General features: G+C 41.5%; 1 protein-coding gene across 4 annotated transcripts; it reads left to right on the top strand.

Annotated features, from left to right (window-relative positions):
* The first annotated feature begins 1,678 nt into the window (after positions 1 to 1,678).
* On the top strand, positions 1,679 to 26,113 carry smarca4a (SWI/SNF related, matrix associated, actin dependent regulator of chromatin, subfamily a, member 4a). Of its 4 annotated transcripts, none has more exons than XM_037791988.1 (34): positions 1,679 to 1,905; positions 6,092 to 6,355; positions 6,863 to 6,995; positions 8,645 to 9,103; positions 9,310 to 9,408; positions 9,492 to 9,747; positions 11,342 to 11,468; positions 11,589 to 11,762; positions 12,030 to 12,203; positions 12,355 to 12,522; positions 12,608 to 12,658; positions 12,774 to 12,904; positions 14,262 to 14,325; positions 14,422 to 14,534; positions 14,753 to 14,900; positions 15,006 to 15,169; positions 15,321 to 15,387; positions 15,626 to 15,736; positions 15,831 to 16,073; positions 17,421 to 17,534; positions 17,709 to 17,816; positions 17,943 to 18,029; positions 18,146 to 18,192; positions 18,306 to 18,472; positions 18,578 to 18,741; positions 19,125 to 19,352; positions 21,141 to 21,218; positions 21,313 to 21,531; positions 21,648 to 21,910; positions 22,056 to 22,161; positions 23,157 to 23,258; positions 23,357 to 23,489; positions 23,588 to 23,727; positions 25,408 to 26,113. In XM_037791988.1, the coding sequence occupies exons 2-34, from the start codon at positions 6,134 to 6,136 to the stop codon at positions 25,438 to 25,440; spliced, it is 4,893 nt and encodes a 1,630-aa protein (XP_037647916.1). In that variant the 5' UTR covers positions 1,679 to 1,905; positions 6,092 to 6,133; the 3' UTR covers positions 25,441 to 26,113. The 4 variants fall into 4 exon arrangements, with proteins under 4 accessions (XP_037647916.1, XP_037647914.1, XP_037647915.1 ...); XM_037791986.1 differs by having other exon boundaries at positions 1,680 to 1,905; positions 19,125 to 19,391; XM_037791987.1 differs by having other exon boundaries at positions 1,681 to 1,905; positions 22,053 to 22,161.
* The last annotated feature ends 1,255 nt before the right edge of the window (positions 26,114 to 27,368 follow it).

The raw sequence follows: 27,368 nt of genomic DNA, 5'->3' as shown, positions 1-27,368 counted from the left end.
TTTCTGTAGGTAAATGTAAGTATAAGTGTACTTTCACTTTGACATGGATAATCTAAAGTATTGAATCAGCTTCAAACAATTAGTTAATCAATTATCTGATTGACAGAAAATTAATTGAAACAATTTTGATGCTGGATTGGCCTAATCACATAAAGGTGCTACTGATAACATTGATAGCATTCAGCCACTCAATGTCGCATTCTCCCTCCTCCATTCCATTGCATCCACTTCACAACAAGTCGTTGCCAGGCACTTACTGTCAATCTCAGCCATTTATCCCTTTTTTAGATACCACATGATACCAACGTCGTTTTACTATTGGCTCACAAGCCTTGTTAGAAGTGGGAACCAAACGTCAGATGATCTTCACCAGAGATAGACAAAACATACATTTTTGAACCCGCCAACATTTTTTAAATGATTAATTCACAATCATAATTATTTTTTGCAGGAAAAGCCATACTTTTATTTGGCATCTTTCTAAAAGCTCTGTGGATGTATTTATATATATGTAAACTGGATATATATGTCTTATTTTTATACATTCCTTTAATGGACCTGGAAACTATTTTATTTTCTCTGCGTTTTACTGCAGTCAGAGGCATTAATTTAAATCCAGTGACAGATGAGACCTCAGTCTCTCTCTGTGTTTGAACACTATGAAGTGTTTAGTGGCAGCAAATCATCTGATGTCAGAAGAGAGATGAGGAGTTTTGTTGTGGAACAAAATTTTGAACTGAGCCATGTTGGTTTTTGAAAAAGCTGACTTTTTCAGAATGAAACTGATTTATTATATATATTATATCCACTGGATATATATATTTGTATATAAAAACATTTGTCCACATAAAAAATGTTATCAATAAGACCTTTAAATCATTTTTAAAGGAAAGGTAAACTGAATGGAGCTGTTATGAACAACAACAACAAGTCTTCTTGGCTTTTTCGGCTGATAATCAGGAAGGAAAAGCCATACTTTTATTCTGCACCTTTCTAAAAGCTTTGTGGATATATATATATATATATATAACCTTTAAAAATGACTTAACGGTCTTATTGATAACATTTTATGTGGACAAATGTTTACAAATGTGTATGTGGACAAATGTTTTTATATATAAATATATATATAAATACATCCACAGAACCTTTCTATAAATATATATATATATAAATATATATATTTATATATAAAAACATCTGTCCACATAAAAAATGTTATCAATAAGAGCTTTAAGTCATTTTAAAGGAAAGGTAAACTGAATGGAGCTGTTATTCTTGTTATGGACAACAACAAGGAGTCTTCTTGGCTTTTTGGACACATGATGAAGTATTTTACACTAAATTCCTGTCATGTTTTAGATCAAACAAAAGTGTTCATTAGATTCAAATATTTTCATTACTGAATGAATCTAATGAACACACACACGAGGTTACAGCCCTGCAATCAAAATAAATGGTGCGTTTTTACGCACAGACTGCTGTTTGTCTCTCCAACGCTCCGTGAATGCGTCACGGCCAAAGTAAGTTAGGTTTCTTGTATTTTCACATAGAAATAAAAGCGTCTTTGCTTGTCTCTTTTCCCACACATACCCATCCCCCACGTCGCTCTTCTCTTTCATTCCTGCCTGCTAACCAGCAGCCCTCACTGGGCATGCGGGCAGTGAGAGAGACGGTGGATGGGGGCGCTGCGGAGCCGCACAGGCCGGTTCTCCTCTGATACTATCTACACACACAGAGAGAGAGACTCAGAGAGAGACTCAGAGAGAGAGAGAGAGAGAGAGGGGAGGGGGGAGAAGGAAAAAAACCGACTGGGGTTGGTCGGTCTTTGTTTCTGGCTGAGGAGGAAAAACCGAGAGACGCTGCGACCGGCGAGGATTTAAAACATCACCCTTCACCACTCCTGTAAGCAAAACTACACATTTAATCACTCATTCAAGCGACTTTAACGCTGCTTGTTGAGAGCATACGTGTATATGTTTTATATGTGGAGAGAAAACAGAAGAGACCGACATTACAGAGAGCCTCTGCCGCTGCTGCTGAGGCGCGATGCAATGAATGAAAGATGTTGTTGTAAATGTGCAGAGAGCTTCAGAGCGGAGAGCAGAGAGAGCAGGGTACGGGTGGCGGGTTGGATCAATCAGACCCACAGACGATGAGAGATGCTCTAACCTTCCACACGCTGCATCTGGAGGACAAAACAGCACATTTGGTTGAGCCTTAATTGGCCTGCTGGGCGAGCATGGCGGGCTAAGGCTAGGCTAACTCCAGCTAGCATGCTAGTCCACAGCTTATGTTGTTGTATCAATACATGGCTGTTCTAGCGAGCTAACACGCTAGCATGCTGCTCTTTGTCGTCTTTAGCGTCGTTTTTACCGGCGAACCGGCTGTTCACTGAATACTACGAGACTCGTGTTACACTACCTGATACGTGAGGTTATAATACGGGTTTAGTGTTAGTGAATAGACATAGTATAATAAGGTTAACTGTTAAATGTAAACGGCTAGGCCGGGCTAACGTTAGTGAAGCTACCAATGCTAATAATAGGTAGCATGTAACTAACTGATCATTTTGTGTGTAAATGTAAACAAGTGGAACAAGTGAAGGTTTTACTGTGAAAAACTAATTATCTCAGTGACTTTTAGTTGTAGTCTGTGTCTGTTTATAAGCAAAGGTTGTGTCTTGTTGTATAGAGCCAACCTCTACATGTTTATTTGACCCATAAAGTAACAGTTTTGATAACCTTTTACTTTGAAAATCTCATTTTCTCAGTGACTTTTAGTTGTAGTCTGTGTCTGAATATAAGCAGAGGTTGTTCTCTTGTTGAATACATGTTTATTTGACCCATAAAGTGACAGTTTAGATAACCTTTTATTGTGAAAAACTCATTATCTCAGTGACTTTTAGTTGTGGTCTGTGTCTGTTTATAAGCAGAGGTTGTGTCTTGTTTAATAGAGCAAACCTCTACATGTTTATTTGACCCATAAAGTGACAGTTTAGATGACCTCTTATTGACCCAACTGTGTGTATGAAGCTCATATTTTGTGGTTACATCTCTTTTAGTGCCTGACTTGTTGTGAATGGTCTTGTTTCATTCAGCAACACTGACCATCTGTTTCAATATGAAGTAACAAAGGTTCAGGATTGGACACATTTGAAAGGACAGTGCACCCCACAACAACATGAAAACAGCTTTCCTGTGGTTATTTGTGGTGTAAAGGTTTTGGTTTAGTTCACATTAAACATGTGTGGGGTTTACACTTCACAAAGCACCAATACATTTGAAAAACACAACAGTAGCATCACTTTACTAAAATAATTTTCTTAAACATCCAAACTGATCCACAGAGGTTAATGAGCGCTACTTTGAGTACACCAAGTTTTTACTTTGTAAAACTCATTATCTCAGTGACTTTTAGTTGTAGTCTGTGTCTGAATATAAGCAGAGGTTGTTCTCTTGTTGAATACATGTTTATTCGACCCATAAAGTGACAGTTTTGATAACCTTTTACTTTGAAAATCTCATTATCTCAGTGACTTTTAGTTGTGGTCTGTGTCTGAATATAAGCAGAGGTTGTGTCTTGTTTAATAGAGCAAACCTCTACATGTTTATTTGACCCATAAAGTGACAGTTTAGATGACCTCTTATTGACCCACACTGTGTGTATGAAGCTCATATTTTGTGGTTACATCTCTTTTAGTGCCTGACTTGTTGTGAATGATCTTGTTTCATTCAGCAACACTGACCATCTGTTTCAATATGAAGTAACAAGGGTTCAGGATTGGACACATTTGAAAGGACAGTGCGCCCCACAACAACATGAAAACAGCTTTCCTGTGGTTATTTGTGGTGTAAAGGTTTTGGTTTAGTTCACATTAAACATGTGTGGGGTTTACACTTCACAAAGCACCAATACATTTGAAAAACACAACAGTAGCATCACTTTCCTAAAATAATTTTCTTAAACATCCAAACTGATCCACAGAGGTTAATGAGCGCTACTTTGAGTACACCAAGTTTTTACTTTGTAAAACTCATTATCTCAGTGACTTTGAGTTGTGGTCTGTTTTTGTATAAGCAGGGGTTGTTCTCTTGTTGAATACATATTTATTTGACCCATAAAGTGACAGTTTAGATGACCTCTTATTGACCCAACTGTGTGTGTATGAAGCTCATATTTTACTTGTTGTTACTTTAGTGGCTGACTTGTTGCTCACCAGTCAGATGTGTGGTGTTGTGACTGATCTTGTTCCATTCAGCAACACTGACCATCTGTCTCAATTTGAATTAACAAGGGTTCAGGATTGGATCCATTTGAAAGGACGGTGCACCCCACAACAACATGATGTTGAAGTTTTCATGTGGTTAGTTGGGGGTTCAGAGGGTTTAGGTTTAGTTCACACAACAAATCAGCATTTTGTTGTGTAGTTTACAATTCACAAAGCACCAATACATTTGGAAAACAAAACAGTAGCATCACTTTCCTAAAATAATTTCCTTAAACATCCACAATGATCCACAGAGGTTATTGAGCGCTACTTTGAGTACACCAAGTTTTTACTTTGAAAAACTAATTATCTCGGTGACTTTTAGTTGCGGTCTGTGTCTGTATATAAGCAAGGTGTTGTTCTCTTGTTGAATACATATTAATTTGACCCATAAAAAGACAGTTTAGATGACCTCTTATTGACCCAACTGTGTGTGTATGAAGCTCATATTTTGTAGTTACATCTCTTTAGTGCCTGACTTGTTGCTTTACCAGTCAGATGTGTGGTGTTGTGAATGATCTTGTTCCATTTAGCAACACTGACCATCTGTCTCAATTCTGAATTAACAAGGGTTCAGGATTGGACCCGTTTGAAAGGACAGTGCACCCCACAACAACAACAACAACAACAACAACAACAACATGAAAACAGTGTTCCTGTGGTTAGTTGTGTAGAGGCTTTAGGTTTAGTTCACACAACAAATCAGCATTTTGTTGTGTAGTTTACACTTCACAAAGCACCAATACATTTGAAAAACACAACAGTAGCATCACTTTTCTAAAATAATTTTCTTAAACATCCACAATGATCCTCAGAGGTTATTGAGCGCTACTTTGAGTACACCAAGTTTTTACTTTGAAAAACTATTATCTCAGTGACTTTGAGTTGTGGTCGGTATCTGTATATAAGCAAGGTGTTGTCTATTGTTGAATAGAGCCAACCTCTACATGTTTATTTGACCCATAAAGTGACAGTTTAGATGACCTCTTATTGACCCAACTGTGTGTATGAAGCTCATATTTTGTGGTTACATCTCTTTAGTGGCTGACTTGTTGCTCAGCAGTCAGATATGTGGTGGTGTCAGTGTTGTGAATGATCTTGTTCCATTCAGCAACACTGACCATCTGTCTCAATTTGAATTTATAAAGGGTTCAGGATTGGACCCATTTGAAAGGACAGTGCACCCCACAACAACATGAAAACAGCTTTTCCTGTGGTTAGTTGTGGTTTAGAGGTTTTGGTTTAGTTCACACTAAACATGCGTGTGGTTCACAATGCACCAATACATTTGAAAAACACAACAGTAGCATCACTTGCCTGAAATAATTTCTTAAACATCCACAATGATCCACAGAGGTTAGTGAGAGCTACTTTGAGTACACCACCAACTGTTTTTAACTGCACAGTTTATGTATGATTGTGATGAACGGTGTAACTGTAATTTGAAAGAGACATCATGGTTGCGTTTTTCATATGTAAATATCACGGTGCATTGAGCTCGTTATGTTGTGGTGATCTCTGGCTGGACCTCAGCCGGTCACATCCAACCTTGTCTGATTTGTTCTTGAGGACAAAAAATAGAAATGGACAAACTGTTCCTCCTTTAAAAAAAAAAAAAGATCACATCGAGAGTTATCTCTCAAGAGAGAGAGTATCTGCAGTCTTCACGATCATATTCAAACAGTTTGTACTCTGCTAAAATAATCAAATTTGGTTATTTGGATTTGGAACGACTACGGCAGTGTAAATACATAAATATACATGCTCGTCTGGTCACAGATGGATTCTGGATATAATTCCCGTTGTCATCTCTCTTCACAGGGGTTCTTTCTGCCGCCACACATTCCCAGGTTCCCCTGAGAGATGTCCACTCCTGACCCCCCGATGGGAGGGACACCTCGGCCTGGACCCTCCCCAGGCCCAGGGCCATCTCCAGGAGGCATGATGGGCCCGAGCCCCGGTCCCTCTCCGGGCTCTGCCCACAGCATGATGGGGCCTAGCCCAGGACCTCCTGGATCTGGACACCCTCACCCTCCACAGGGACCCTCAGGATATCCTCAGGACAACATGCACCAGATGCACAAAGTACTGAACCGTGTTTTTATTTAATGTTTACGTTCATCATTTGATCTAACCTTTTGTGATAACTTTTAACCTCTGTACCTTGTAGTGCTGCCCCCTCTTTGTGGATTAGTCAACTTATTGGTCGCTTGGTCTTAGTCGACTAAGATTTATATAGTCGATTAGTAATTTGTTATGCTTTTTTCATGCTGAATGACTTATTTCCAAGAGACTTATGAGTACGTCTCTGGTGAAATTAAGATTTAAAGTGGTGCTTTTGTTTGATTCTTTGTGGAGGAACTCAGTTTTACCGATCTATCGATTAAATCAACCAATCGATTAGTCGTCAAAGTCGTATGAAGGTTAGTCGACTAAGAATTTCTTTGATCGAGGACAGCCCTAGTACCTACAATACAGCATACAAACTAAGACTGAATAAAATGTATGCATGCATATATATAAATGTGAAAGGACTGTTCCGACCTCGCATCAAAATGAGTTTCATGTACGATTATTCTGTCTTTTAATCAGCCCATGGAAGCCATGCATGAGAAGGGAATGCCCGATGACCCCCGCTACGCCCAGATGAAGGGCATGAGCATGAGACCAGGGGGACACAGCGGGATGGGACCCCCTCCGAGCCCAATGGACCAACATTCCCAAGGTAACAACCCCGCAATGTTGTGTTTAATGTAGCCTGTGTCATAAGATCTAGAGCGACGAAACATGAGGAAATACATTCTCGTTTGTGGCGTGGTCGCCGTCTGGGTGCCTCAGGAAGTTTGCCAGGTTGAATCCTTAGGTAACTTGATATACATCGTCAACACGCAGCAGCGTTTGAAGAAAGATTCAATTTAACGACCTCCTTTTCGTACCTGAATAGCTCCACACAGGAGGAACGGTTAACTCTTGTCACGCAGACGTACAGTGTGTGTTTGTGTGTGAACCCATCCAGCCGGTTTCTCTTCTTGTGTTGCTGCTCATTTGGCAGCATGAGCAGACAGCAGTAGGCAGGACAACGGGAGGGGCGGGGTCGAGGGGCTTCCCCTTTCAGACAACAACAAAGGCAGCTGCATCTACAAAACCACACAGTCAGTAAGCAGAAGAGGTTTGCAAGAGACAGACGCACACAGGGACACTAAAATGACATGATAGTGGTGTGTATGATGTGGAGATGGTTCGATGTTGAAGCGAGGTATAGATTGTATCGCTCAGTTGTCATTTTCTGGCCAGTATTTTGACTTGCAGCCTAAATTAAAGAGAAGAAATGTTACTTAACTTATAGTCAGTATTTTAATTCATTCATTATGGTCAAATCTGGCAGAGTGTTTAAAATGCTTTGAAGCTTCTGAACTCTACTCATTGCCGGGTTGTGTTCGAAGTCGTACTGCGTACTACACACTCAATCAGTATGTACTGCATACTAAATGAGCGATTAATTATGCCGTTACCAGCAGACTGTTTACACTAAAGTAAACTCAAGCAACACGTCTTCTCTGCATCACATGACTGTATTGATCACGACATTACCGGTCCGAACTACAGTTGGATGAAAATAGTTTATCACAAATGTAAATCAACACTCAGCATAACACTTTCCAGTATTATTTTGAGGAAATTAAAATGATAAAATATTTAATGTTAAATATTTGAACTACAGTACATTATATATGTTTATCCTCTTAACTGTACTTTAACATCACTCGCCATCACTCGTAATTATTTTATCCAACCGGTTAATTATTTGAACCGTCTGCCTCGCAGTCCGCCGCAGAGTGCTCCAGGGATGACGTATGTTTGTAGGCCAACTAGGAAGTTAGCATCGCCCTGGTTCCCTCAACAAAAAGCCAATGGGATTGTTCAATTGGGTTTTGGATTATTGCAGAAAATAAGCTCTGTGGCAAACACACGTTTATAAGACTTACACGTTTTGTTCTGTAAAATAATCTCAACAAATTAACAACACTTTTTCGATTTTTGAAGTGTGAATGCAATCGCCAGAAGTAAAAAGCTAACGTTAGGCTGTAAACTAACACCACGGTTGCATGAGCATGAGCATACACAACGAGGCTGTAAAGGCGTACGAGTCGGCGTGATGACGTTTAGTAGTCTCATTAATGCACTTGTTAGCAAACGCCTTTTTAAAGACACACAAAACCTTCAGAATCCACAATTGGGACATTTATTTTATATCGTAGAACAACACATTAAAACCTCTTCAGTTTGTGTTAACCATAGACCTTATTTTAGACATCTAACTTAAAACCCATTGACTTCCAGATGAAAGAACCGGTTCTGTTCTGTGCTCCCCAGGTTACCCCTCTCCATTGGGAGGCTCAGAGCACGCACCTAGCCCTGTCCCAGCCAACGGGCCTCCCTCTGGCCCCATGATGCCCGTAGGTCCCCCCGGCCCCGGGGCTGGCCCTATGGAGGGCAGCGGGGACCCTAACCAGGGAATGGGTCAACCTAACCGAGGGCCTCCCCAGGGTCCAGGTGGACCCGGTGGCGCAGTAGGTGTACCCGGCGCTGCTGGTGGACCCGCTCCTTTCAATCAGAACCAGTTGCACCAACTCAGGGCTCAGATTATGGCATACAAGATGCTGGCGCGCAGTCAGCCCCTACCGGAGCACCTGCAGATGGCCGTGCAGGGGAAGAGGCCCATGCCAGGGATGCAGCAACCGCCGCTGCCCAACATGCCGCCTGCTACGGGGCCTGGAGGTGGACCTGTAGCCGGTCCGGGACCAGCTCAGGCCAACTACAACAGACCACACGGTGAGTTAAGTCAGGAAGTCTATTTAGAGTATTTTTGTAATGTGCCTCTTAACAAAAGTAGATCCAAAAGTAAGCTTTAAACAAAGAAAGCAGAATATTTGATAGCTCAGCAGGGACACCTGGTGGCTGAAAATTAATTTATTATTTATTAGTTGGCCTAATATTTACTAATCACCTGATAAATCAAATTGTTCTTCTTGTTTTAGGCATGGTAGGTCCTAACATGGTGCCTCCTGGACCTGCAGGAGTTCCCCCAGGTATGCAAGGCCCGCCTACCAACGGACCCCCTAAATCCTGGCCTGAAGGTAAACCTAGTCTCACCTCACTCAGCACTGTGTATGTTTATATGCACATGCAAAACTGACCTCCTCTGTTTCTTCTCTTCCAGGACCAATGGTGAATGCTGCTGCCCCCTCCAACCCTCCTCAGAAGCTGATCCCGCCTCAGCCCACCGGCAGACCCTCTCCCGCTCCTCCATCCGTTCCCCCCGCCGCCTCCCCAGTAATGCCCCCTCAGATGCAGTCCCCGGGACAGCCGGCCCAGCCCCCTCCCATGATGCTTCACCAGAAGCAGAACCGCATAACCCCCATCCAAAAGCCCCGCGGGCTGGACCCGGTGGAGATCCTCCAGGAGAGAGAGTACAGGTGAGACAGACTCAGTGGAGCAGTGTTGAACTGTACACCATATACTTCTTTTTGAAACATTATAAAGCACACTGTTCCGTTCCCTTATTTGCAAGTATCTAACAACTACTACTACTAATAACCCCTGTTATGTTGGTATTTACACATATCAAACAACCCTACAACCAAAAATACATTTCAAAAAACATAAAACCCAGTAAATGGCACCCTGATCATTCATAACCACGTGTCTGATCCCTCTTTAGAAATAGTTTTTACTTGAATTTAAAATGATCCAATTCATGATCTATTTTTAGTTCTGTGACTTAGTTCTTTTAACAACATACACACACAAATACACAACAATTAGCAGTAGTTTAAATTGAATTATTACACGGCTGTGTTGAATACTCGATTCTGATTGGTCAATCACTGCGTTCTGTGGTCTGTTATTTCTTTATGGCGGACCGTTGCTATGTATATCGGACCGTTGCTATGGGCGCAGTTCTGCAAGTACTGCAACTAATGTATAAAAGGCAACGCAGGTCGAATGCACATCCGCAAGTCCACATTATATAAGTTTCAAGTTAAACTATGATAATCTGGTCATGGGTCACATCTCTATGCGTCCAGGCGTCGTCTCACTCCCTCTTCCTCTCTTTGCAGTTCTCGTACTCATAGAACTGAAGTTACATCCAGTAACTACCTTTTTTCTCTTCTTTTTTTTTTCTGTGACGGCAAAGATGTTGCCCCGGGCGTAAACACTGGGTGTTTGCGCAACTTCAGCGTAGAGGATTGTGATGTTTATTGTATCTTCAGCAGCAATATCTGCCTCCTCATGTTAGGCTTGCAACGGTAGTCGGTGTGACGTGGTGTTCAGGCGATTACATTACCTATCCACCGCCCCAACTGTTGTTTTGCTTTATATATGGAAATAAAACCCCATTTAGTTAATTTTCACATGTCAGCGCCGTGTTATCAACACAAAGTCGCACAACGGACGCTTCAAACTGAAAGTGTAGTAGTCAGATATCACACTAAGGACGAGAGAGAGTTGACAAGAAAAGATGGCGGAGGATTTGGTGTCAAAGCGAAAGCAAAAGCGCCTATTTGGCAATATTTCGGATTTAAACTCAATGCTATAAGGGAACCATAACGTTAATGAGGCAGTCGCCGAACAGAGGAGGGAGCGGTCACAGCCGGTGTGCGTGGCGCAGCGGCGCCAGGTAGAAACCTGCGGCCCCGCAGCAAAAGCTCTACCGGACAGGCCAGATACACAGCCATCCAACGTTACAGATCAAAGTAAGCGCTCTACATATATTGAGCGTCATCTTTTCTTGTAAAATGTCCGGTGTAATCGGTAACACCGGTGTTGTCACTAATTTATTAACCAGTAGGGAAATTTCCTCACGTGACATCCCTAACTTACGTTTGACACACAGCCGTCAGAGTCAAAGTAGCTAGTAGTAGTTTAGTTCTTTTAATATTATTTTGCCTTGTAATTGTGGATGATGAACCTGAAGGGGGAAAAAATAAGTGTTTGAAGTTCTTTGTTACAATCTTCTCAGAGTTTTGGTCATCAATAATATTCTTTTTTTTAATATGTATTCTTCAGGTTACAGGCTCGTATTGCTCACCGTATCCAGGAGCTGGAGAACCTGCCAGGCTCTCTAGCCGGTGACCTGCGCACTAAAGCCACCATCGAGCTCAAGGCCCTACGGCTGCTTAACTTCCAGAGACAGGTAGCCATGCAAAGAAATGTTTAAAGAATACACAAATGTAGCACACGTTTCCGGTCTGTATGTTTTTGCCCTAGTGGAGTAGATGCACTATTTAACATGTCCACTTTCTTGTGCCTACAGCTGCGTCAGGAGGTGGTGGTCTGCATGCGTCGTGACACTGCTTTGGAGACGGCCCTGAACGCTAAGGCCTACAAGCGCAGCAAACGGCAGTCTCTACGTGAAGCCCGCATCACAGAGAAGCTTGAAAAGCAGCAGAAGATTGAACAGGAACGTAAACGTCGCCAGAAACACCAGGTAAACCGCGCGGGAAAGACTTCTGCGGGTGGGGCCGTTTATAGCGTGGTAAAGGGATTCATTTGCCTGATTGTATCTAACGAAAGTTCCTATTTTGATGCCAACAGATTTGCTCGCCGGCAGAAAAAAAACAGCAATAATATTTTTTAACAGAGCAAAAAGTGAAAACAGAAAGTTAAAGAGGAGAAACTAAAGAGCTAATTTCTATTCACATTATTTCTAGAATCTAATAACAGTGGTGGCTTTGTGTTGTCCTTCTGTCGATAGGAATACCTCAACAGCATCCTGCAGCATGCCAAGGATTTCAAGGAGTACCACCGCTCCATCACAGCGAAGCTCCAGAAGGCCACCAAAGCTGTCGCCACCTATCACGCCAACACCGAGCGCGAGCAGAAGAAAGAGAACGAGCGCATTGAAAAGGAGAGAATGCGGAGGCTGATGGTGAGACTCAAATCTATTAAGGAGACGCCTAAATCCCAAATAAGTTTTTACATTTGGCAATTACGCAGACAGTTTCAGAAATATATGGAAGATGTTTTATCGTATATATGTTTACACGGGCATCAAAACATCTCTTTGAATCTTGTCCCAGGCTGAAGATGAAGAAGGCTACCGTAAACTCATCGACCAAAAGAAAGACAAGCGTCTGGCGTACCTGCTACAGCAGACGGACGAGTACGTGGCCAACCTCACTGAGCTGGTGCGCGCCCACAAAGCCGTGCAAGCTCTCAAAGAGAAGAAAAAGAAGAAGAAAAAGAAGGTAAATGTTTAGAACGAGCAGGTGTGACGCATCCTCTTTGTATAAGTTAAAATAGCATTTTCATTTTTTATTATCTTTTTTTCAGAAGCCAGAGAATATGGAGGGTGGCGTTCCTACCCTGGGACCTGATGGAGAGGTGAGGAACACGTCTACTTAAAGAGGATGTCATTCATAATCTGAATGTGCAGTTTGTTGATGCTTTTATTTCTTCCTGCATTCATGTTTTTCCATCATTTTCTCTGTTCTCCCAGCCTTTAGATGAGACCAGTCAAATGAGCGACCTGCCGGTGAAGGTCGTCCACATGGACAGCGGAAAGATCCTGACTGGGATGGAGGCTCCGAAGGCTGGCCAACTGGAGACCTGGCTTGAAATGAACCCAGGGTCAGTGTCTGCCTAATAATTATAACTTAAATGTACAATTGATAACATTCAACCACTAGATGTCACATTCTCCCTCCTCCGTTCCATTGCAATCACTTCACAACAAATGGTTCAACAAATTTGTTGCACAACCTGCATAGTTTATGGTCAAGTGGTCGTGAGACTCAGACAAGACAGTCATGTCAAGTGATGAATCTTTCATAGTAGAGTAATGAATTAATTGAAGTCATTTTGAAACATGTAGCTATAGGTATAGGTAATGTTTGTCATCTAAGCAGTGGTGTAGTGCAGAGAACACGCAGGTATGCGGCGTATACCTGTTTATTTTTCAGTCAGCCACCCACTTCTAAATCCCCCTCTGATGGGCATGTTTGTAACATGAGGGAACTATAACGTTAAGTAACTGCACGCAACCGTCACTAATGCTAAGATGCTAACGTAGCTCCTCTGTGATTGAACGTGTTATTTTTTCTCATTTTAACAATCCAAACCGGCGGTGACAACACATAAGTTGAGGTTTTAAGGACTACGGCTGTTGGTAGTTGTTTTATTTTTTCTGGATTTTTGTATTTTTGGTACCGGAGTGAAGCCGGGCGCTCACCGTCAAACTCCATTTATCCGTTTTTTTTCCACACTAACTGGCAACGTGATCACTGGCGACCCAGAAATTCAACGTGATACCAGAGTCATTTCACTATTGGCTCACAAGTCTCGTTAGAAGTGGGACCCAAACGTCAGATATCTTCCACAGAGATAAACAAAACATTCATTTGGGACCCGTCAACATTTTTAAAATGGTTAATTCTCATTCATAATAAGCCATACTTTTATTCGGCACTTTTCTAAAAGCTCTGTGGGTGTTTTTGTTTTTTTTAAATGATTCGTCTACATTAAATGTTATCAATAAGACCTTTAAGCGAGAGAGATATTCACTGTTTGTTGAATTCCATGGTAATTCTGGAAGCTGATGTTTTGGAACAAAGGGTAAAAGTTACAACTCATATCACCGAGCGTGACGGGAAACCGTTTTTTTTTTTTTTTTTAAAGTTATTTTTTGGGGTGATTTTTAAGCATTTTATTGATAGGACAGTGGATAGAGTGTTGGAAAGGGGGAGAGAGAGAAATGACATGCGGAAAGGACCACAGGCCGGATTCGAACCCGGGTCCACCGCTGCTAGGACTGAGCCTTGGCATTTACATGGGCGCTCGCTCTACCGACTGAGCTAACCAGCCGCCCGACGGGAAACCGTTTTAGCAGATTAGCGGTTGTCCTTCGGCAGAACAAAAGAAACAAACCCGTCGTCTCTCCTGTAAATGTTTTTAACCACGTCAAAAATATTTTGTTCCTTTTTTGCAGATACGAAATAGCGCCGCGTTCGGACAGTGAAGAAAGCGGTTCAGAAGAGGAGGAGGAGGAAGAGGTACATGACGCGGTGACATCTACGTCAAAGCAAAATGATCACTTTGTAATTTTCTTGCAAACAGTTTTCTGATCTCCTCTCTTTTTTTGTTGTCAGGATGAAGAGGAAGAACGACCTCATTCTTCTGCAACTCAAGCAGAGGAGAAGAAGAAGATTCCCGACCCCGACATTGAAGAAGTAAATGAAGTGGATGTCCTGCACATCATCGAGTAAGTTGGAGATTTTGGTGTTATCAGATCCCGCTTTGACTGCCATCTTTGAGTCTGTAATGACCCAAAAAATTACATTTGGGTCATGATTAAGTTACACAAAGAAGGCATTTAGTAAATGTTAGCGTATGTTTTCCTTTTTATATCTTGTTTTCATTCACTGTTTTTCATCCACCCAAAAACAAATCTCACTGTATTTTGCCCCCTGCTTCCACCAGACACGCCAAGCAGGATGTAGATGATGAGTACGGTAATGCGAGTTTCAACCGAGGCCTGCAGTCGTACTACGCTGTGGCTCACGCTGTCACTGAGAGGGTGGACAAACAGTCCACACTGCTGATCAATGGGCAGCTCAAGCAATACCAGGTAAAGAGTAGTGTAACGTTATTTATGACTTTAATTTGTAGTGAAATCCGACTCGTTCAATGAGCTGAGTAAAACTGAATCCAACTGTGACCCGTTCCTGCTCAGGTCAAAGGTTTGGAGTGGCTGGTGTCGCTTTACAACAACAACTTGAATGGCATCCTGGCTGATGAGATGGGTCTAGGAAAAACGATCCAGACCATCGCCCTCATCACTTACCTCATGGAGATGAAGCGCCTCAACGGGCCCTTCCTCATCATCGTACCTCTCTCGTAAGCCCTTAACGCACCTTTTCTCACTTCCCCATGGGTCCATCTGTGAAAAGACAAGAAGTGCTTTTACAGAAAGTTGTACGAGTCGTGCTTTTTATAGTCACATGTTGAGCAGCGTACAAACTTTTCTGTTGTGTCTTTTTGTTTTCAGAACTCTATCAAACTGGGTCTACGAGTTTGATAAGTGGGCCCCATCTGTTGTGAAAGTCTCCTACAAGGTCAGTGGCACCTACGGGGATATATTCTTGTTAGTAGAGGTGTGATTCTTCACTGCACCTGTCAACGATTCAAATGTACAACAATTCTTGATGCATCTCAATGTATCACATGACAGCAAAGAGCAGTAAAGACACACACTGAGCTGAGATGAAACCAATCTCCCGATTCTATTCTGTCACTGATTGTATGCTGTTGTGTGGTTGACCATAAACGGAAAGCAATTCTGTTCATTTTCAGGGGTCTCCAGCTGCTCGTCGTGCGTTCGTTCCCATCTTGCGCAGTGGGAAATTCAACGTGCTGCTCACCACATACGAGTACATTATCAAAGATAAGCAAGTGCTAGCAAAGGTAAGGAAGCATCCTCGGGTTTTTAGTTTTACAAAATGTGTTCCTTTCACGCATCGGTTTTTATTTTTCTAACTTCTATATTCTCTCCCCAAAGCTTCGTTGGAAGTACATGATTGTGGACGAGGGCCATCGTATGAAGAACCACCACTGTAAGCTGACCCAGGTCTTGAACACTCACTACTTGGCCCCGCGCCGCGTGCTGCTCACAGGCACTCCGCTGCAAAACAAGCTACCTGAGCTCTGGGCCCTGCTCAACTTCCTCCTGCCCACCATTTTCAAAAGCTGCACCACGTTCGAACAGTGGTTCAACGCCCCCTTCGCCATGACTGGAGAGAAGGTGAGTTCTGGTCTGGTTGGGTGTGTTGTGTGTGTGAAGGGATGTCACAATACCAGAAAGTTATTAGTCCATACCGATACCAGTGAAATCCCACGACTCTTGATACCAATTGGATACCACGGTGAAAAACAGTAAATCCCATATACTTCGACATCCACTCCTTTTATTACTGTTTGCATACTGGTGTTTGTTAGGACGTTAAACAGGTCATAAATCTCTCTATTATCTGTTTTATATTGCTGTGAAAACATCTCCTTCAAACAACTGGATTTATTCAAGTTTCCCGCCAAAAACTAAATTTTACAAGATTACATTTGAACACACCATGATAACGTTAGAATTAACCTTTGCCCAATACTCATTTTTACTGAACACATCATAATTTAAATCAATGGCACCTCCAGTATTGAAATCGGCAGGACGAGAGCTAGAATCCTTTGTATTTGAATTGCTCAACTTATCTTAGCTCGCTAATTCTTGTCTCATAAGTGGTCTGATTATCAGTAAATTAATCAAATTCAGTGCCTTATATGGCTATTTTCCAAGCTACTATCGTTGTCATATTTCACGGGGACGGACTTTCCTTTCTGCCACTTTGGCAGACAAAACGTCTGAACGTAAGCTACACGGAACCGGAGTCTTGTGAATCTGCACTCGATTGCTTTTTCCTCGACGACCGGATGGATGTGTGTCTCAGTAAACTGAAATTGATTTACAAAAAACTGAATTTGAAATTGTGAGAACTGAACGTGGAAGTGTATAGAGTTGAATTTTCAGTGAGGGATCAAATACAGTTTCAGAGCAACTGAATTCAATTTTCATAATATTACATTCACTTTCAAGTTTGTTGGAATTCAGTTTCCAAACTAATATCATCAGTTTTTAAATTATGCTCTTCACATTCAGTTTTTCAAGCTGAATAGTGCAAATTCAAATTATGTGATTCAAATTTCTGTTTTTTTTTTTAATGTAATTAATCAAGTTGAGCAATTCAAATTCAAATATAAATGATTCAAATTTAGTTTTCTAGTAACACATATTTCTGCCCCATAATTCAACAGTGAGTTTACTGTGTCCCAAACACATTTGTATTTATCGTTCCCGGGACGCCGTTCGTCTCAAGCCCCGACGGTACCTATGGGTACCTACGGTAATGTAGAAAAACAAGTACAGTCTTGTTTTCAGAATTTTGGCATCGACTTGATTAACGAAGTACTCGGTTCTCGTGACATCCCTAATGTATTACACTAATGAAATTAAAAATAAATAAACACACCAGGTAGTATTTACCTCCACATAATAATGAGCTGCAGTAAAAATGTTCTCCCTTTTCGTTTCCCCTCCAAGGTCGACCTGAATGAAGAAGAGACCATCCTGATCATTCGACGTTTACACAAGGTGCTCAGGCCGTTCCTGCTGCGCCGACTCAAGAAAGAAGTCGAGGCCCAGCTGCCCGAGAAGGTCAGCTTGTTTGCTTTCACTGAGAAGAAATTTTAGTTTTTTCATGATTTCATTCCTGCATGAATGTTTATGCTGATAAAGGGGTTCACAATCTTTTTGTGAATATTTTTTTTAAAAATCAAATAATTTAATTTGGTATCTTTCTTAAGTTGTTCTCTAATTGTTGGTTTCCAGGTGGAGTATGTGATAAAGTGCGACATGTCGGCTCTACAGAGGGTTTTGTACAGACACATGCAGGCCAAGGGAGTGTTGCTCACAGATGGGTCAGAAAAAGACAAGAAGGTAAGGAGATGAAGATGATGCCTTTTAGTTTGTACATATTCAACGTATAGTACAAATGTGATTTCAAAACTTGGAACATAATTGAAAACTAAAAAAGATGTTTTCTTTCCCTTCTAAATGTTCCAGGGTAAAGGTGGCACGAAGACCTTGATGAACACTATCATGCAACTGAGAAAGATTTGCAACCACCCCTACATGTTCCAGCACATCGAGGTACCAGACAGAAGCAGCCGTCACTAAATATTTTTTCTACGGAGTGCACTAGAAGAGTTAAAAACAGCTGCAGATAGAATGGGAATGTGACCGTTTTGTGTTTGTCTGCTTTACAGGAGTCTTTCTCTGAGCATCTGGGCTATTCAGGTGGAATCGTGAGCGGGTACGTAAAGCTTGAAATTGCATGTGTTTGTACTACACGTGTGTGTCTTGTGGATAATATTTTGCATACTGGCTGCATTCTCCCTCCTCATCTTGCTCCCTCTGCCCATCCAGCCCCGACCTGTACCGCTCCTCTGGGAAGTTCGAGCTGCTGGATCGCATCCTGCCCAAACTGAGGGCCACCAACCACAAAGTGCTGCTCTTCTGTCAAATGACCACACTCATGACCATCATGGAAGACTACTTTGCCTACCGTAACTTCAAGTACCTGCGTCTGGATGGTGAGACACCTCTGACCCAAGTATTTGTGGGCCTTGCACTGTCATCCCCTAATCATATGGAACAAACTGAGATTCACTTCCTTTATCGTTTCCCCCCTCCCATAGGAACCACCAAGGCTGAGGACCGTGGCATGCTGCTGAAGACATTCAATGAACCGGCCTCTGACTACTTTGTGTTCCTGCTCAGCACCAGGGCAGGTGGTCTGGGCCTCAACCTGCAGTCTGCTGACACTGTCATCATCTTCGACAGCGACTGGAACCCGCATCAGGTACTCAAATATAAATACGTGTTGGCATCAACACAGGTCTCAAATGTGATATGAATATGAATGAGTGATATGAATGAGTGATACCGTATGTGTGATAATGAATATACTGTGAGAACAGTAGTAGTAGCAGTAGTAGCTTATAAGTAATCTCAACATTTTTAGGCTATATATACGTATCTCGATATTATCATATTGTCTCTAAAATAACATAACTGTTTGATCATTCTAGTAAACTAATCTGAATTTCTAGGGAATATTTAGAGCTTGAATATGACATTTTAAAAGTTTTTTTTTTTTTATTCCACATCAGAATGTCAGCATTGATATATTTTCCTGTTACATCATTCCACCTAAACTAATCCATGTGTGCGTACTCCCTACAGGACTTGCAGGCCCAGGACCGAGCCCATCGTATCGGTCAGACGAACGAGGTGCGCGTGCTCCGCCTCTGCACCGTCAACAGCGTGGAGGAGAAGATCCTGGCAGCTGCTAAGTACAAACTGAACGTGGACCAGAAGGTCATCCAGGCGGGCATGTTCGACCAGAAGTCCTCGGGCTGTGAACGCCGGGCCTTCTTACAGGCCATCCTGGAGCATGAGGAACAGGACGAGGTCGGGGCCCGAGGAGGCTGCCGTCCTCGGGGGACGTGGGTGGGTGTGACCTGAACTTGTTGATACATTGCCCACCCGCCCACATCTGCCTACGTGCCGAGCCACCTTTCCTTTCGCTCGTATTTTTTTTTTTCTCCTCCTCTATCTCTTTTCTTTAAATCCCTGTTTTCCCAGGATTCGTGAGCTTTCATCAATCCAGACTTTTCTCCTTTTCTGTATTTCTGCCTCTAAACAAACCTTTGATGGTTCATATGATACTTTACACTAATATTACAACTTTGCTCTTTTTTATTCCTCCTTTTTTTCTCTGCTGTTTTTTCTTACAATGCTTTTTTTGCTTCCCAATTGAATGTAGTTCTAGTGATAACAGTAGAATATGCTAAGCCAGATGTTTTCAAAATGGGAGGTGGGCTTCCCCAGGGGGGCTCTCAACAGTCTCAGGGAAATATTACATTACAGGGTTCAACATTAATGGGGTTTTTCTCATGTGGGTCATAAATCTACTAGTCAATTTTGACTTGCCCCTATACAAATTGTTTTAATTAACAGCGGTTATCTAATAACAACAAAGACCAAATTGAATTGTTATGTTTAATCTTTATTTAGGGTAAATAAATCTGGAGTTTCCTCCACATCCTCTAAACGCCGCCAAACTAAACTGCCTTCTCCAGGATAATTGAAATGCTCGCTTGTGCTTCAGCTCATAAACTTTGTCTTTACCAAACCAACATTTTCTCTCGAGTGCCCGATCGATACTGCGCATGTGCAACTCTAAACAGAGATGAGAAGGAAGCGAGATGGCTCACTCCTTAGCTACTTCCATCATCAGCTCCAGAAAAAAACAATGTGTTAAATTCTTTTTTCGGGCAAGTGAGTTGCCAGATTTACTAGCCCAACGTGGCATTTTACTTGCCCCAGGCAAGTGGGCAATCCTAATTGTTGAGCCCTGCAATAGTTATCAAAAGAAGATTACATAGAACAGCCTAAATGTGTGTGATCTGGTTGAAGAGAGAGTTCAGAGATGCAGTGGTTTTTGGGGAATTTGACTGTTTTTCTCACTTTCCCACAGTCAGAAACTAATAAATGCCTTTAGGACAGACCTTTTTTTTAGTATTTGGTGTAGTCTGAAGTTATGTTGACTCAACTGTTGAGTGTCTATGGGATCAAATAACATAATTAGAGCTGCAACTAATGATTTTTTTCATTGTTGATGAATCTGTTGATTATTTTCTCGATTAATCGATTAGTTCTTCGGTCTATGAAATGGTGAAAAATGGCGATCAGTGTTTCTCAAAAGCCCAAGATGACGTCCTCAGATGTCTTGTTTTGTCCAAAACTCAAAGATATTCAGTTTACTGTCATAGAGGAGTAAAGAAACCAGAAGATATTCACATTTAAGAAGATGGAATCAGAGAATTTTGACTTTTGGCGATTAATTTATTAGTTGACAATTAATCTATTAATGGATTGGATTGATTGTTGCAGCTCTAAACATAATCATGATCCCATAGACATCTAGGAATTGAGCGAAACTAAGCAAGTAAACTAAAAGGGGGGGTGAGGGGGCACCTTTTTCCAAGCTTTGTCTGAGGGGAGGCCCACACTCTCAGACTTTGAAAACCTCTGTGCTAAGATATTTATGCTGCTTACTTAAGGTTAACAGTAATATGCATTTTAATTCCTTTTTTTCCGCTTTTGTGGGTGAGGTCTTAGTTTGAAGACGTGAATCTGATGTGCCACACAAACCTGCCATTAGTCTCTCGTCACACTTCTCTTATTTGTCTGCAGGAGGAGGACGAGGTGCCCGATGATGAGACCGTCAATCAGATGATAGCCAGGAGTGAAGAGGAGTTTGAACAGTTCATGGTTAGTCCCACTTCCTTATCAATTATTTCATACTTTGTAATTTCATAATCTGACTTCACTTGCGGTTTTAAAAAAAAAAATGTTTTTATTCTAGCGCATGGATCTAGACAGACGCCGCGAGGAGGCCCGCAACCCGAAGAGGAAACCTCGTCTGATGGAGGAGGACGACATGCCCAGCTGGATTCTGAAAGATGACGCCGAGGTCGAGAGGCTAACATGCGAGGAGGAGGAGGAGAAGATGTTCGGCAGAGGATCCCGCCAACGCAAGGAGGTGGACTACAGCGACTCGCTCACAGAAAAACAGTGGCTCAAGGTGGGATGTCATCATGTTTGGTTGTTTAGGAAATATTGTGACTTTGCATCTTAGGGGGCAAAAGTGAATCAATAAAAAATAAGTTTTGACCTGATGATAATTTCTCCTCACCACAGGCCATAGAGGAGGGAAACCTAGAGGACATCGAAGAGGAAGTGCGTCATAAAAAGACGACCAGGAAGCGCAAGAGAGACCGCGACCACGACAGCGGCCCGGCAACGCCCAGCTCCAGCAGCGGCCGAGGGCGGGACAAGGACGAGGAGGTGAAGAAAGCAAAGAAACGTGGTCGCCCGCCTGCTGAGAAGCTCTCTCCCAACCCCATGTCCCTCACTAAGAAGATGAAGAAGATCGTTGACGCTGTCATCAAATATAAGGACGGGTGAGAAAAGCGCCGTATCTTTGCAACTCTGTCACTATAATCTGAAGAAAAGAATGTTCATTATTGCTTTATCAAGTGGTCATTTTAGATTCAGCATTGACTTACAGTGATGCATACTAAGAAACCTGCTTCCTCATCTCAGTAGCAACGGGCGACAGCTGAGCGAAGTCTTCATCCAGCTGCCTTCTCGCAAGGAGCTGCCCGAGTACTACGAGCTCATCCGCAAACCAGTGGACTTCAGAAAGATCAAGGTGAGGATGGAGAGTAACACCTATCTGCTCTTCATCTTAAAGGGATAGTTCAGCTTGTTTGAAGTGGGGTTGTATGAAGTACTTATCCATAGTCAGTGTATTATCTACAGTAGATGACGGTCAGCATGCGCCCAGTTTGGAGAATCAGACAGGATTACCAGCACGGGAGCAAAGCAATGTACTGCTGTGGACGGGGTCGTCAGCAAAACGTATTTTAGACACCTAAAAGAAAGGCCCAGCTAAAAAAATCAATATCAGTTTAAGTGTACGCTATATTTAGAATACTTTCACCTCTTTACCTTATCGTCAGACAGCCCTTTCAGACAGAGAACTGAAGCCGTTATATCCATCTACGCTCTCTTCAAATCCACCAGAGTTCAATGACAAAAACAGTAATTTTACCTCGCAGAACACTGGAGTTGCTGGTCTACCGCTGCTCCATCGGCTAGTTTGTTTGTGTAATTGTGAGACTTTGGTGTTTTAAAGGGTTAGTTCGGATTCACCAAAATCACAGAATAACACAAACAAACTAACCGACCGAGGCAGCGGTTAGACCAGCAACTCCTGTGTTCTGCAAGGTAAAATTACTGTTTTTGTCAATGGAGTCTGGTGGCTTTCAAGAGAGCACAGAAAACAGTTTCAGTTCCCCGTCGGAAAGGGCTGTCTGATGGCAAGGTAAAGAGGTGTAAATATTCTAAATATAGTGTACACTTAAACTTTTTTAGGTGTCTAAAATAGGTTTTGCTGCCGGCCCTGTACACAGCAGTACATTGCTTTGCTCCCGTGTCGGCACTCCTTTTTCCAAGCTGGGGGCGTCCCGACCGTCATCTACTGTCATTAATACACTGACTATGGATAAGTACCTCATACAACCCCACTTCAAAACATCCGATTGTCCCTTTAAGATTTTTACCAGCTGTTTCTTTGTGCTTTCTCATCTGAGTATCTACTGTTTTGTCTAACTGCTGTCTTCCTTTGTTCCCTGCGTCCACCAGGAGAGGATCCGGAGCCATAAGTATCGTAGCCTGAACGACCTGGAGAAGGATGTGATGCTGCTGTGTCAAAACGCCCAGACTTTCAACCTGGAGGGCTCTCTGGTGAGTGAAGCACACTCTCACTAATGTTGGATATATTTGGGTAATTTAGACCGAGCTGAGGAAAAGCTGTTACAGTAATCTTTCTGTAAACCTTTCAGATCTACGAGGACTCCATCGTGCTGCAGTCTGTCTTCACCAGCGTGAGACAGAAGATCGAGAAGGAGGACGAGAGCGAAGGAGAGGAAAGTGAGGAAGAGGAGGATGACATAGACGAAGGCTCTGAGTCTGAATGTGAGTATCAAAAACGCAGCATTTTACACAGGACACCAAAGCTTTTCATAATAGGCTAGGGGGAGGTCCATTAAACGTGATCTTTTGATTTCCCTCAGCTCGTTCAGTGAAAGTGAAGATCAAGCTGAGCCGGAAAGAAAAGGGGGATCGAGGAGGAAAAGGACAACGACGGAGGGGCCGTGGCTCCCGGGCTAAACCTGTGGTGAGCGACGATGACAGCGAGGAGGAGCAGGAAGAGGTGAGACAAGAAGTTCACACACAAAAACAATATCCCGCTGAGAGGCATCACTCTGAATGAAACACTAATAACACCAGTATAAAGATGCTGTAAAGAAAATAAATGTAGAGCTTTAAGTAAGTAAGCGCTCAATTTAAAGTCACTTTTAATGCAGGGGAACAGCACAGTTTGTCAAAAGGGACAATTACATTATTAATCAATTAGTCGCTCAACAGAAAAATTAATTGGTTAAACGATTAATAGCTTCAGTCAGTTATCAAGCGAAAGATGCCAAATAGTCACCGGTTCCAGCTTCTCAAATTTTTAACTGTTGTGTCGGACAAAACAAGGAATTTTATAACGTCACCTTTGACTCGTGGAAATTGTAAAAGGAAGTTTTCACTATTCTGTTACATATTATAAACTAAATTAATGCAACAGATTAATCATTAATACAGGCCGAGGTTTCTTTCGGAAATTTCAGTCTTTTTTTTTTATTTAATCTCGTTGTGTTGTATGTATAGGTCAAGTCCATATGCAATCAAAAGTATTTTCAATTACAACTACTAACTAACTAAATATCTTGCAAGCATTTGCTATATAACAGAAGCAATAAGTACATTTATCCGTAGTTGATCGATAGAAAATCAATTGGCAACTATTTTAATGATCAATCAAGTTGTTTGTGTCATTTTTTTCCCAGTTCCAGCTTCTCAAATGTGAGGATTTTCTGCTTCTCTTTGTTCGTTTAGTTTGTTTCTATCATTGTAAACTGTGTATATCTGGGGTTTGGACTGTTGGTCAGACAAAACAAGATATTTTGGGCTTCAGGAAATTGTAACTGGCATTTTTTGAACATTTTATAGACCAAACAACTAATCAAAAAAATATTAAAAATATTTGTATTAAACAATAACAAGTGTTAGTTGCAGCCCTAATTTCCATTGCTTCTTTTCTCTGGCAACGGTAATGACACTTGAGGCCTTTACACACCGGCAGCCTTTTTTAGTGTGATTAAAAAAAAAAAGTAAATTTTTTTTGTCATGAACACTTTCACACAACGTGAATATTACTCGGGGGCGCGGGGGAAGCGGCATACTTTTCGGAAAAAGCTTGATTTTTCGGAGCTTTCGCACCACGAACGAAGGCATCAACCAATCACGTTGTGTGGAATGGGTTGAGTTGCACCTACTGTTATGAAACAACAATACTGAGGCTTTGAGTCTGAACCGGGACGGCAAACTTTATTACTCTTTTCAAACTTGACAAAGGCAGCGCAGACCCGATCCACTTTTTCCGTTCTTACCTTTCACAATAAAAGAGTAAGAGAATTTAGCATCTTAGTTTCGTCACGCCGCCGGTTTATAAAAGCCTTTAGTCCTGCATGCAGTCGGTGTCCACAAAGGCATAGTGTTTGAAATTTCTAGAGGCATTCACAAGCCATAATGATGCAGTTGTTGAAATTTCATAAAGCCACAACTGATGCGACTAATAATGCCTCTAGCTCCTTACCTTGCTGTAATGAATATCAGCATTGGGAAGTGCAAACGCATTGTTAATGAGATTGTTTATCACTTGAGAAGTGTGTCATCACTCAATACGCATTATTTGATTGCAACATTTAAACGTGTTTTACTGTGTGTTTCCTGTGTAGCCTCTGTGTACTTGTGTTAGATAATAAAAGTGAATCTTTGTTTTCAGGAGCGTTCGGCCAGCGGCAGCGAGGAGGACTGAAGTGAACCACTCCCGATTGGACCAACGGCCTGCTGAGCCCCTTGACTGGACTTTATATATTTTACTTAGATACAGCAGGGAGACAGTCAGTGGAAAAGGCTTAGTTTTACTAGATGAGCTGATTTTTAGTGAGACAATTGTATTCTCATTAAAGTATACCATTAATTAAAAACCAATTTAAAAAAAAAAAAAAAAAAAAAACTAAAATATGAAAGCTATGAACCATTCACTTCCATATTTAAACCATTTTCCCCAGTATGAATAGTAGTGTCTCTTTGCCTTTTTTTGTTTTCTCCTGTAAATGGGAAATTGACAGAGCCTGAATTATAGACTGATCGTGGGCCATAATGACAGCTAACTGTTTTTTTTAAGTGGTATTCATTTTGTCGTCTTTTACTTTAAGACAAAGCGTACATGTGAACCAGGAGTCACTGCGTTCCCTGAAGTCCCTTTTTGAATGCATGTCGTGCGTGTCTGTGGAAATGCACCTGGATGTGTCTTCGCTATTATCTCTGTGTTTAATTTAAGACTACAAGCGGGATCACGGTACATCCCACCCTGCAGCCCCTCCCTCTCAGGTTGTGTATGTAAAGGGGGAGGGAGGGATAGGACCATTTTCTCGTGTCGGTGTCACTGGATTCCAAAAAGTACAATAAAGGCATCTCATAATTAATCTGTTCCTCACATTCGTTTGTCCAAAATGCACCCAGACATTAACTGCACTCATCACATCTGTACACTAGATGGCCTACTGAGAACACTTTGAGGCTTGTTGACATCTGCTACCATCATTTTCTCACTGGTCATTGTCATATCTCAGGTAGAAGTAGAGAGTTTTCAGTCAAGTCACTCATTTTCCACTTTTACTACTGGTCTCTGTTGCATTTCTTTTGGCTTAGACTATAGCCAACCTTTTGTTTAGACGTACCCGACAGCTCTGTCAGATGAACTCAAATAACCCTTCATCAACACCACCACCAGTCATGTTCCAAATGTGTACATTTTATTTGCGTTGATTTTAACCTGGGTGTTATTTAACACAGTATGAACTGTTTAAAAGTGGATATTCATGTTTCCATACAATTGAGCTGTCAATGTTTCGGTTTGGTCAAGTTTTCCTTCATAGGGCATACTTCTAATGTTATGTCATTTATCCATCTATTTCAACCATGTAGCCTATCTATTGCTTTTAGCTAACGTTATCTATTTCAACCATGTATCTATTGCTTATTGCTAAGTTTACTGTTTTAACCCTATATCCAGTACTTTAGCTAACTTTTAACTGTTTATCCATTTGCCTACTTTTAGCAAATGTTCTCCATTTCAACCATGTATCTACTTTTAGCTAGTTTTTGTATCTATTTATCCATCTATTTATAATAGTAGCTAACTATTTCATCCATTACTTTTAGCTAACGTTATCTATTTCAACCATTTATCCGTTAGCTTCTTTTAGCTATCTGGTTAAACTATTAAATTTAGCTAACTATTTCAACCATTTATCAAACACTTTAAGTTATTTCACAATATCTAATACTTTTTAAGTCCTCTTTTTCAAATGTTTATCCATTACTTTTATCTATTTGAACTGTTTATTAGCCTACTTATTTCAACCATCCACTCCTCTTAGCTAAATGTTTAGATATCTCTGCTAACTTGCTAACTAGTTTCCATGCATTTTCAATTCCACCATACTGTATTGTTCATGTGCAGGTGTTGCAGCTGACTTGATATGTGAATTTTATTTTTTTAATCAAATACAAACCTCTATTTATTTAAATAAGTTAACCCCCTCCATAATATCTCCACATACTCTGCATGACAACTGCTGCAGAAGCACCCCAGGGGTACTTCCTGATCTCTGATCTTCCGATCTTAGTTTCCCAACACCGTCCTCGTTCCTCAGAGGTCACTCCTTGACCCTGACA

The sequence above is a fragment of the Sebastes umbrosus genome, chromosome 14 (assembly GCF_015220745.1).
Source record: "Sebastes umbrosus isolate fSebUmb1 chromosome 14, fSebUmb1.pri, whole genome shotgun sequence".
Taxonomy (NCBI): Eukaryota; Metazoa; Chordata; class Actinopteri; order Perciformes; family Sebastidae; genus Sebastes; species Sebastes umbrosus.
The sequence above is the reverse complement of the archived record's forward strand: the minus strand, read 5'-3'. Positions and strand labels throughout refer to the sequence as shown.

Excerpts from the sequence above, each read along its gene's own strand:
- smarca4a (XM_037791985.1), top strand. The coding sequence starts at position 6,134 with ATGTCCACTCCTGACCCCCCGATGGGAGGGACACCTCGGCCTGGACCC. Across the intron at positions 18,193-18,305 it reads TCAGGTGGAATCGTGAGCGG|CCCCGACCTGTACCGCTCCT; the intron begins GTACGTAAAGCT and ends CTGCCCATCCAG. Across the intron at positions 22,162-23,156 it reads TGGACTTCAGAAAGATCAAG|GAGAGGATCCGGAGCCATAA; the intron begins GTGAGGATGGAG and ends TGCGTCCACCAG.